The sequence below is a fragment of the Setaria italica genome, chromosome IV (assembly GCF_000263155.2).
Source record: "Setaria italica strain Yugu1 chromosome IV, Setaria_italica_v2.0, whole genome shotgun sequence".
NCBI lineage: Eukaryota > Viridiplantae > Streptophyta > Magnoliopsida > Poales > Poaceae > Setaria > Setaria italica.
The window spans coordinates 33,932,100-33,944,033 of NC_028453.1; the positions used below are offsets into that span (position 1 = coordinate 33,932,100).

At 44.9% G+C, this 11,934-nt stretch overlaps 1 protein-coding gene across 2 annotated transcripts; it reads left to right on the top strand.

The window, feature by feature from the left end:
• Window positions 1-6,133: 6,133 nt before the first annotated feature.
• On the top strand, window positions 6,134-11,493 carry LOC101783766. 2 transcript variants are annotated; one of them, XM_022826177.1, is made up of 14 exons: window positions 6,134-6,656; window positions 7,312-7,393; window positions 7,509-7,612; window positions 7,849-7,975; window positions 8,064-8,158; window positions 8,412-8,535; window positions 9,030-9,110; window positions 9,642-9,740; window positions 9,837-10,022; window positions 10,125-10,212; window positions 10,291-10,361; window positions 10,434-10,502; window positions 10,576-10,739; window positions 10,905-11,493. In XM_022826177.1, exons 1-14 carry the CDS (start codon window positions 6,616-6,618, stop codon window positions 10,909-10,911), a joined length of 1,338 nt encoding a protein of 445 aa, XP_022681912.1. In that variant the 5' UTR covers window positions 6,134-6,615; the 3' UTR covers window positions 10,912-11,493. The 2 variants fall into 2 exon arrangements, with proteins under 2 accessions (XP_022681912.1, XP_004965908.1); XM_004965851.3 differs by having other exon boundaries at window positions 6,139-6,656; window positions 10,596-10,739.
• Window positions 11,494-11,934: the final 441 nt, after the last annotated feature.

Genomic DNA, 11,934 nt, shown 5'->3' on the forward strand with positions numbered 1-11,934 from the left:
TTACTCCCAACTCCCAACTTTGACACTATGCAAAAAGAAGATTCCCCATCACATCAAACTTGCGGTACATGCATGGAGTACTAAATGTAGATGAAATTAAAAACTAATTGCACAGTTTTGTTGTACTTTGCGAGACGAATCTTTTGAGCCTAATTAGTCAATATTTGGACAATAATTCACAAATACAAACGAAACGCTACAGTGTGCTACAGTGCTGTAACAGTAATTTAGCACCCCCAAATTCGCCAAACTAAACACGGCCTTGGTCGTGTCACTGGCCAGTGGGCCATGCCGAGACAGTGCGGAAAGCTGCTCCAGTGGATCGCACGTGGTCGAATGATTTTCGGCACGGTTTCAAATTCCGCGCCTAATTAATCGTGGCCGTCAAGTTCACTCGTCAGTCGAGCGATCCATAGCAAGAGATCGCCATCTTTGTTCATCGGGCTGCTTGTGCTTCAATCTCTCGTCGTCGGTGCCCACCTCCATGGCTCCCTATTCTCCTCGTAATGATCACCAAGGTTGTGAATGGCCACAAGAATCAACAAAATATCAAGAAAATTCCTTTATTCACCATGTTTACTTCGCTTTCTTATTTGCCACGTGCTCAAATCGCATTCCCTATTTGTATCAGCAGAGTTGATCAAAGTTAAGGTGACATGAGAAGATAGTTTACCCTTAGGACATAAGGATCGTAAAATTTGTTTGGCTGCATACGCATGGGATCAACCAACCTTTAAAAAATATTAGGCTGCAACGGAGAAATCAAAACCAGTTGCAACACAAGATTTACAACATTGTATCTCTATATATCCTGAGGGTAAAATTGCCTTTTGTGTTCGACTTAACTCTGATGATGGCAAATAGGAAATGCAATTTTGAGTCGATAGTAAATAAGGAAGGCAAACTTTTCTAGTGGCAAATAAGAAAGTGACTTATATTCGATTCAGAAAAAAGAAAGTGACTTATATTTCAATGGCAAATAAGAAATTTTCTCCAAAATATTAATGAGGGCTGAGGGCAAGTGATGATACTTACTATTGGGACCGGAGGGAGTACCTTGTGGTGGTGGTGAATTTATTTTGACTTTTATGTTCAGAAATACAAGGTGGAGGAGGTGACGTTAGCGAGTGAGGAGAAAATCAAGAAATACTAAACAAAAAGGTTTGCACATAAAATGGTGACTTTGAACGTGGTTGTTCACACCAGGTATCTCATTCTCATTAAGATAAACCATGTTTCACAGTAACTGAAACCATCACCGTCCAAAAGCAATGTATGGTGAATGTGTGTGACAGTCTGTTTACATAATTTCTTTTTTAAATAAAAAAATCATGTACCATTTTATTTTCTTCTTGCTTTTTGAGGGGGTTTCCTTTTTCTTCTTGTGAAGATACAACTTTTTTTAAGAGAATCCTAACATGATGGTACAAGTACAACTAGTCTACCACCAGAATGGCCGTATGGGCCACGGTCCAATAGACCTGCTGCTTCTACTACGCCGGCCTCACTCACCCCACCCGAGCTTGCTTTTCATTAAAGTTTTAAACTATGTGAGAACCACCCACACTTTTGCCCAAAATGATCATGGATTGATCCATTCCTCCTGATCTTAGGAACGGATTCTTTGTGCACTTACGGTTTTTTCCCCATCGAGAGCAAGCATCGTGGAATTCATGGTATGCTGACATGTTGTGCTGCTCTAACCTATGCGACTTGAAGTTGTACTCCACACCACAAGCATATCCCTGTCGCAAGTCGTGACAAGCTAAGACGAAACTAGCAGGAGCTAGTCCACCTTAGCCCATCCCAAGTTCGCATCAGAAGTATATCTGAGTAACAACTAGTAGTCGGCAAGTATGCATGTTGGCATCAGGAGTGCATGAGAAGCGGGTCGGTCTTAAGGGTAGAGTCCACAGTGAGATAAGATCGGACTTGCTATGTATCAGGCAGAGATCGGCCTTTGGGGTGGGTCCTGCTCCAGGGAAGAAAAAACAAGCCCTCTCATTTTCCTCTCGATCCTATCTTCTCTCGCCACCGCCGTTCGCCAGCGCCACGCAAGGAGAGAGCCGCGGGCGTGGCCGCCGTCCTGGCCCCACTGTGCGAAGCCGGCTCCTCCTTCCCAGTTTGCGGTGCCACGTGAACCTCGACAGCCCCGCCTCTTCCTCCCCTCCTTGCCTGGCCTCCTGGATCGCATCTCCATGCCGCCTCTTCTGCTCTCTCCAATGCCGCCGGCCGAGCCATCCCTTTCCACCACGCTGGAGATCCCGAGTCCCAGCGACGGCCTCCCCGACAAGCCGTTCGCCGTCCACTTGCGTGTTCTGGTGCCAATGTCACCGGCGAGCGGGACTCATGGGCGAGCAACGATAGGAAGGAGAAGGGTGGAGGGGATCTCTGATGGTGGAGAGGCACGGGGCACCGGTGGCGCCTAGGTTTGGCGGCTCGACTGGCACACTTCATACTTGGACCTCACTCCAATTTTTTTATTCCTTGAGACATGATCTCAAGCTTGAGGCCGGTCCTTAAGCTTTTTGGCTTAAGACCTACTTTAAGACCTCCTCCGTTGTGCATAAGGTCGACGACCCTAAGAACCTTTAAGACTCCCTTATTTCCAACGCTCCGGATGCCCTTGTACGAGTCGGACATGCCGGCGACCGGGGGAAGTCCTGAAGCGCAGCGACGCAGGGCTTGCTCTTGCAGCCGGATGCCGGACCAGGAACTCGAGCTGCCATCATGTGTACGGTGGAATGACCAAACTGCCCCTCCTAAGTCCTTTCGTATCCTAGCTGCAGCCTGCAGCCAACACTCCGAGGGCATTGCAGTCATTGCGTTACCTCACAGCTCACACACACACACTTGCCGACCTGCGTGCACCGCAACCACGACGGGACACGGCTTTTTTTCAGGTCGATTCGATCTGGTACCGGCGCGCCGCCGCGGGTTCGCAGTCGCGGTAGGTAGTACGGTTGCCCGGTGAAGTGGACTGCGCAGTTGCCGCCGCCAGCACGGGTGCCAAAAATCATTCTCGCTTTCAAGGCGGGGCCCCACGGGCGGATGAAGATGAATATTCGGGCGGCGAGTTCGGTTCCGGGACTTTATGACCGCGTCGATCCGTACACCGTACACCGTAGCATCTTTATTTTTTGTGCCTCGAGAAAAAAAAAATGCTGTAGGCGCAGGTCGACCTGCCCTAGTGCTGCTGCCGCTGGAGCGACCTCATCCTTTTGGTCCTCGGGATTCAGGGATTTTCTTGCAAGGCCCTCGGCAGGATGGCAGGTTCACTCTTCACTGTATTTTGAACAGTAGCATTGCCAAGACAGAAGTGCGCACCTTGCGGCGTCAACGTTGTTTATATAACACGTCGATATCTATCACCTCTTTACCGATGTTGCGCATTATGTTGACGGTGTTCTCTTCTTCTTCTTCTTTTTTTTGTGTGTGTGTGGGACACGTTGATTTTTGTTGACTTCACTGCTACCTTATACGATATATAGAGGTACGGAAAGTGATAATTACAAAATCGTTGACCCTTGTAGTGTAATAGCTAGCTTAGCCTCACTCAAGGCTCGAGGTACTCCTAGATGACAATGAGTAGCACAGTTTGGTTTGGTGACCTTATCACTCTTCTGAGTCCCGCTGTTGTTTCGTCTCACAATTTCTCCTTCCTCCAATCTCACATTGAGGACACTCATAATATCACCCACTTATCGCTATCCAAGTCCCATAAAATTCGGTTTTATAAATGAATTTTCTCACTAATCAATACCTTCGCAATGCAAGTTTCATGAGAGTTTCAATCTCATTAAATGACATGCCGCATAGGTAAAAATAGTGACATGACATGAAATTTATGAGGAAAGAGAAGAGTTGGGTTTCATGCGGATGAAACCTTGTGTATATAGTTACCTAGACTGTGAAACTAGGATGAAACCTCCATTGAGAGCAGTTCGTTTCATCTCCATAAATTTTGTTGATCCCATGTGGCCATGACTAGCGTGCTAGCACTTAATTTAGGTATAATTCAAGTGGTTACATATTCATACTCCCTCCGTCCCATAAAGATTGTAGACAAGGTAGTAATAATGCTAAAAGTCCAAAGTACCTCTAATAACTCTTTTTAATCGGATGGATTACCAAGTAAAATTAATTTTGCATGCACGCTTGCAGTAATTATCAGACCTATTAGCCTTCCTTATTTAACAAGTCTAGCTCGGGCATCGATGGTGGGAGTAAATGATCGATTCGTTAACCGGATCAGAAGGTATAATGAGGGTTTTTGTTGGATTATCTGAAAGTTATATGGATACTCTTTGTGGGGATAAGTTTTGAAGGCTAAACAAACAGTCTTTATGGGATGGAGGGAGTATTGCACATTTGATCTCAATATCATGCAACGATTAAATGTTATGAGTAGCTTATGAAATCGCGAAATGAAATTGTGCATTGTGAGGGATTGTTTCATGCATCAACTTAAATCTTTAGAAATAGTGTCACTATTGGAAACAGTGTAGCGAAACTCTCCATTGAGAATGACCTATTAGTTAATACCATCGCTACATCATACTAATACTAATTATATCTCTACCGGCTCCATCCCTCAAATATCGACTTCACAGCGGTAAACGTCATCTTCAACTCTTGTAATCATAGTCTCGAACCCATCCTTATCATAATCCATCTTCTTGTTCGACAAATCTTCATCTCCTAGCCACATGTAGATGAACTATTTTAGCTGACAGTCAGCGCCAGAAAATGGACGTCGCCATTAGCCTAAAACTCTAAACACGACACGAGCAAGATCCACCTAGCTCCAGCAGTCTCCCACAGACGCGCGCCGCGGCGCGGTATCCTCCTCGTCCCTTTGCGGCGCGCCCATGCCCTGCGCCGATAGGTATCCGGTGGTCACTGACACCCATACCACGCGCGCATGTGCGGCGAGAATGCGAGATGGCGCCACATGCTGCGAGCAAAACTTCAGGGGGGCTAAACTACAAAAGCAAATAACCAAGGAAATACCAGTGGAGAGGAACAAATGCATTTTAAACCCCCGCATTTATTATTGGGATTTTTGTGCGTAGGACACTCTGAAACCGTGGTTTTGTGTAGGCACACCCATTCGTCAATTTATATGGATGGACACTGCGATTTTGTATTTTTGTCTCTACCCCACTGCATCACAGAAAATGGACCCTTTTGCCCTCATAAGGTCAGGCCCACCCGTCAGCCATCTCCCTCTCCTGTCTTCTTCTTTCCCTTTCCTTCCTCTCTCTCCCGTGCCAAACTCAGCCGCATCTTCGCTTGGGCACGCAGGAAGCGATCCGGCCGGGGCTGGGGGTGGCCTTGAGCTCGGTCGCGAAGCGTTGCGTGTCCGCGGCGCGGGTGCTGCCGCTCCCACCACGCGCGGCGGCGGCGGCGGGCGCGTCTGTCTGCGGGGCTGCGCGGGCGCCACTCACATTCACATGACGCTGAAGCACGCCGAGCAGGCAGTTCAAGAATTCATCCATGCTCAGCCGGAGCAAAGATGATGCTTGGTCTCTGTTTTTTTCTTTTACCTCCCAGCAGATCACAGTCACAGCATCCAGGACTCTTGGTTGACGCCCTTCTCGCCCTGCAACTTGTACAACGACGTGACGCCGTAGGTGCCAGTGCCGACTGCCGACGATCCGACCAGGGGTGGCCCTGAGCTCGGCCGCGGAAGCGTCAAGCGTCCGCGGGCGCGAACACCGCCGCGTCCACCACGCACGACACCAGCGAGCGTGGCCGGCCGACCGCCTCCGGGGCCACGCGGGCATCCCCATGTGACGCGAGTGAGCAGGCAGTCGAAGAACGAGGGGTTGGGCTGCAGGATGCCGGCATGTGGCCTGTGGCGGCGAAACGGAGGAAGCGAAGAGGAAAAGTATCCTTTTAAAAAAGAAGAAGAGGAAAAGTAAAGCACGAGAGGGAGAGGGCTGACGCGTGGGCCCAGTTCTTGGAGGGCAAAATGGTCCTTTTATGTGCTGTGGTGTGCTGGAGACAAAAGCATAAAATTGCAGTGTTCCATGGACTTAAATCGAATAGAACCCTTTCAGGGTGTCTTATAGACAAAATTCCCTTTATTATTCCTCCTCCTCCGGCCTCCGCTAGACGCCACACCACCCCGCCCGCCTGCTCGTTAACGTTCACATTTCCCACGCCACGCCAGTACACCACTCTGCGCCTACTCCCTCCCTCCCCCGTAGTGCCGTCCCGTCCCGTCTCAGCCGCCTCGCTCCTCCGACTCCGTTCCCCCACCTCGCCCCACCGCTGCCGCCGCCGCCGCAGCCGTCCTCGGGGGAGGCTTCCGCGAGCACCCGCCGCGCTCCCCGCCGGCCCGGCCCCGCGGCTCGCGGCGAGCATTCCGAGCTCCGGGTCTCCGGGGGCCGCGCGGATCTGGGGCTGCCGTGGCGGAATTCGGGCGAATGGTTGGCAGCTGGAGCTGGAGTTGGGTCGAGTTGGTTTGGCGAGTTTAGGCGGAGGGAGGAATTTGGGGGGGGAAGGAGGAAGAGCTGGTTTGGTTGCTGGGTGGCCGCGTGTGGTACATGCGCCCCGAGGCCCCTGCTCCTGCCGCCGCCGCCGCCTCGCCGCCGTCGTTGGGAAGCGATGATCGAGCAGTTCGTCAACTTCGTCATCCGGCCGCCTCGGTAATCACTTTATCCTTCCCCCCTCGCGTCGCGTGGCCGGAATTTAGTCCGTTTCAAGATGCAACGGCATGTTGGTGGAGTTTTGGCAGCCGTTACGTCATGGTTAGTGACGGTTTCTAGATGCGACCGCATGGATTTTCGAACGATATCTGTACAATGCTTGTGCAATGTATCTGCCTCTCACTGTAGTCTTTGTGATGCTCGAACTGCAAGTATGCGGAAATTGTGTGCTTGAAATAGTTGAACCTGTGTTGAATTAATTGGAACCACTGAGCTTTGGTTGAGCAAAAAGTTTCTTACAAATGTGCTTCAAATGTTTGTTACATAGGATTGGAGCAAAAGGTCTGTCCTTCTGTGCCTTGCTATTGCGAATTTTGTACCAGGTTTTAGTTGAGCAATCAGCTCATCATAATCACATGTGCTGCAGTGGCAGAGCCAAACTGGTCTGTGCTAGTAACCGAAAATGGCCTTTTGCATTTAGTTAACATGTGCATTCACACAAACTGTACCTTTCTAAAACAACTTTGTGCCTTTTTCTTTAAGATTCAGGATAAAATGAATAATGGAGGTTCAAAGCCTTCAGGTTTTGGTATATATCAAATTATTCTGTCTCTATTTCCTGCTGTGTGGTGATTAACTGGTAATGCGGTTACAGTGCAGAGTACAACCCAGATCAGTATTTATGGGAGCCAGAGTTTACTCTTGCCGGGAGGAAGTACAAAAGGCTAGATTTGGAGGCAAGTAAGGGACACAATTATTGCGTTTTTTATTGTACCATTCATTTGAGAAGGCTTGGTTCTGACTATCAATATCATTGCATGCTGGCCTTATTCTTATACTTGTATGTTGCAGCTCACAAATGAAAGAAGTCAGACCTTAAAATGCAGCCACTATGTTCCTGCTGTCATCCCAGAAGACACTCCCCTTCCATGTGTTATCTACTGTCATGGAAATAGGTACCTACATTTCTTTGGCTCGCGCTATTACTTGATTCATTCATAAAAACTGCTTTGTTGATCAGACATCTTTAGCATTCTGATCAAATTGATTTTGAAGATTTTTTTTTCTACACTAGTTAACTCTTAAGCTGTAGCCTATGCACCAGTTGAATGCTATTTCCATTTTTGCTGTTTACCATCATCAATAGCCAATGTGGCTTATTTAACAAGTTTTTTTCATTAATCTAATGCAGTGGATGCAGAGCAGATGCAAATGAAGCCGCTGTAATACTTCTTCCCTCAAACATCACCCTTTTTACTCTTGACTTTGCGGGATCAGGGCTGTCAAGTGGAGAGTATGTGAGCCTTGGTTGGCATGAGGTGCATAGTCCTTATAATATTTATAGCAACATTCATATCATATTTTAATTGCTGTGTTCTGAAAAAGTTACTACTCTGGTACTCCCAGAAGCAGGATCTCAAATGTGCAGTGTCCTTTCTGCGTAATAATAAGCAAGTTTCTTGTATAGGCCTTTGGGGGCGCTCAATGGGCGCTGTTACAAGGTATTTAGTTACAGTGTTTGTTCTCTACTTTGTGTAGAATTACTAAACATTCTGTTTCTCCGATAATATACCTTTTTAGAAGGTGTTCGAATATAGAACAGTATCTTTCTTACAAATCGTGCATCTTAAAGACTTTGTGTTTTCCCCTTCATCTTGATACATTGAATCCACAAAATATCTTTAAGATTTAGCTTTTCTGATATAGTTCTATTTTGGCAATTCATCAAAATTTGTCTCCATATATTTGCTGCAGCCTGCTGTATGGAGCAGAAGACCCCTCAATCGCCGGCATGGTTTTGGATAGTGCTTTCTCCAACTTATATGACTTAATGATGGAGCTTGTAGAAGTATACAAAATACGAGTTCCTAAGTTCACGGTATGATTATCTTGTGCAGAATGTTTCGGTTCTCTGTTTTCATTAAAAAGCTACAATTTTACTGTTGCACTTTATGTGTTTTTTATGATATAATCACAGGCACTTATGTGTACTGTAGTATAACAAGTGTCTGTAGTAGGCTTGTCGATGTAACAAGAAAATTATAACTGTTTAACCTTTTTGGGAAGTCCTGCAGCTCTGTAAGTTCTTTGTAACATAGGCATCTCTGGGGATCCTAGCGTTGATTATGCAGCAACTTATCTAATTCTGAGACTATGAATTTGCCACCTGGTTTCTGTTTACTGCTGCTGATGTTCCATGACATAATGTTTGCTAGTCGTAGAGTGAAAATGATACACCAGATAGGAAAAATACTACCGTTAATTTGTAAATATCCGCAGCATGGTCTTTCCTGCTTCATGTTATGTCCAAACGCTCACTGTCTGTTCCTATAATTACATCATCTGATGGTTGTGGTGATACATATATTTCAGGTTAAGATGGCTGTTCAGTACATGCGACGTGTCATTCAGAGAAGAGCTAAATTTGACATAATGGATCTTAATGTTGTCCAGGTTTGCTTTCTAAAATAGTATTTCAATCATTGAAGAGCCTGGTAGATTTTAAAAGAAGTGAATTGGAACAGTCTGTTACCAACTTACCATTTTTATAGTTACGGTCGTTGATAAGGGCAAAATTATGGATTAAATATGTCCTAAAAATTAATGGTAAGGAATAGTTAGAAAATGTTTATGGTTGGCCTATAGTGAGTGATTAGATCTCAACTTGACGACTTGACTGCAATGCCAAAAAAAAAAAGAATGTTTCATTGTATGTGTCTTTTTTTTTTGCCCAGCTTCAGAATTACCTTGGCTGTGAATAATAACATTAGACAAGTAGAGCATCTACATGAGATTTATTGAGAGTTGATACACATTGTTTGTATAAAATGGTTGTAGCATAAAATTGTCATGTAATGTGCAATCTTTCTTAGTTGTACTTGGCAACATACTTGCATAATCAATTTCACTTTTCAGTCAAACCCGTAGGATCTGATTAGCCTCTCTTTCTGGGTAACATATATATATTATTTTTTGCTTCACCAGTTTGCACCGAAGACGTTTATTCCTGCATTATTCGGACATGCATCGAATGATATGTTTATTCAGCCACATCACACTGAACGTATCCACGAAGCATATGCGGTAAGTGTGTCTCTAGCTTGCTTTAAGAAGGTTATTGCTCCTGCTGAAGGGCGTTGTGTTGCTGCACATTTTTTGACATAGTGTATTTCTCTGCAGGGGGATAAAAATTTAATCAAATTTGAGGGTGATCACAATTCCCCAAGGCCCCAATTTTATTATGATTCTGTTTCAATATTCTTCTATAATGTTCTTCACCCACCTCAATTTCCTTCAACATGCTCCAATAAATTTGACAAGTATTACAACCTTGGTGCTTTCAAGGGTGGTCCTGGTACAAATGAGGTGATATTTTCTCTGTTTCTTTGAAATCCTGCGTGAAATCTTCTGCCTCGTGTTGTACAATCTCTCCTAGTAGATTACCTATACATCCACTTTAATTTTCAGAGCTTATTGTATGAGATCATCAATGGTCTACGGGCAGCAGGCACTGATGCTGGCAGTTCATCCGCTGCTACAACTAATTTCACAAATGGTGTGGCTCTTCTTCCTGAATGGTTGTATCTTCTTAGTAGCCATTTTCTGCCTACTGACTTCATTTTCATTGTTTCAGCTACAAAATCAGTAGTTGAGTTGCTGACAGAGAGGGTAAATCAGCTATCGGTTAAAAATGATAATGACTTGGTAAGTCAATTATTGGTTGCTTTTCCTCCGGTAATTGAGATCTTAACTTAGATACCTCCATTCTAATTGCAGGATTTCCTTTTGGATGAAAATCATAACCTCACTGAGATGGACGGCAACACAGCTGAGTGTCCTTTAGAGGTAAAAGCAGATCCTGCCTAGTTTATTTGGAAGAAAAATAATTACCTGTGTGATTTGCTTACTGGAAGTTAAGAAGTTTTCTTTACATGTTAGGATAAAGCAAACAGACAAACTGAGGAATGCTGCTCATACACTAGCTCAAACAGAGAGAGCTGGGGAAGATGTTCTTCCTTGGGTGCAGCTAGTGATGGATCATCATCAGGCGAACGTACTGGGATACCCAATCATAAGCATGAGGTATATTTCTTCAGTTTGTACCATTTGAGTGCAAGAAATCTTGGTGTTTATTTGCTACTTCAACTAATAGGCTATTTTCAAACTAGTGGCATCCTTTGACTTGATCTCTGATCCAGTAACCAATAGCAAAGTTCTTGAATCTCATCATCTTCTCCCAAACTGTAGAGCATGACACTAAGGGCTTTAGCGACACCACTGAGACGGATACGAAGGAAGCCTCTCACAATCCCGAAGGAGAAGAAGAATCGGTCCCTATGGAAGAGGCTAAAGAAAGAGAGGCAAGAGATGGGGGAGAACTTATCCCAGCGTCTCCGGCTGTGTCTCCAAGGCCAGGCCCGACATAAGAGAACTAAATCATCTTGACAACTGTGAATACACATTTAACTCAGACAAATCTGCTAGGAACTCGCTGATGATTCACCAACAGAGCTGCACCGCCATTTGGAGTTTCTGACATTCAGCGCCAAATCATGCTGTGTACATTGGTTGGTCATTACTTAGAATCTTCTGTCAGGTCATCGATTGTTCCAGCCCCAATGTGTGTTACCTACCAAACATTCCATATTCGTTCGTTATTATTTTTTTTAATTTAATCCTGTAAATTCCATGGCTGTAGAATTGCTCCATGTGACTTGTGATTGGGGAAGGGGCATCAAGGCATTGCTTTCTGGATTTTGTGTAGGGTTTGAAGGTTGAGTTGTATCGACAGATTCTCTCATTTCTGTGTTGATCGTTAACTTCTCTTATTTCGCTATGCCGTACTAGTTATCTGCACTGAGCCATTCTCCTATTTGTGCGAGTTTGCGTTTGAACATGGCAGCCATGTCCTGAAGATAAACTGACCTTTCCCTGATTTGCAACCCACAATCTTATTGGCATATTGAATGTTGGCATACATATCAAGGGCTGATTTTGTTAATGTGCCTTCTATGTCAAAAGTGACAAGTTGTTGAGCTAGATCGTAGGCTCATATCTTTGAATGTTTCACTTAAAAAAATACTCCCTCCGTTTTTATTTATAAGGCGCATGTGTATATCAAGATTTAAACTTTGTAATCTTTGACCAACAAGTTAATTTTTTATTTTTATAATGTAAACTTTATATCGTTGGATTTGTAATTAAATACACTCTTACTCTATAATAATTAAAAGTTTATAACCATAAACAATATGAAATAACATAAATGATTGGTCGA

Excerpts from the sequence above, each read along its gene's own strand:
- LOC101783766 (XM_004965851.3), top strand. The coding sequence starts at position 6,616 with ATGATCGAGCAGTTCGTCAACTTCGTCATCCGGCCGCCTCG. Across the intron at positions 10,023-10,124 it reads GTGGTCCTGGTACAAATGAG|AGCTTATTGTATGAGATCAT; the intron begins GTGATATTTTCT and ends TTTAATTTTCAG. Across the intron at positions 10,362-10,433 it reads TTAAAAATGATAATGACTTG|GATTTCCTTTTGGATGAAAA; the intron begins GTAAGTCAATTA and ends TTCTAATTGCAG.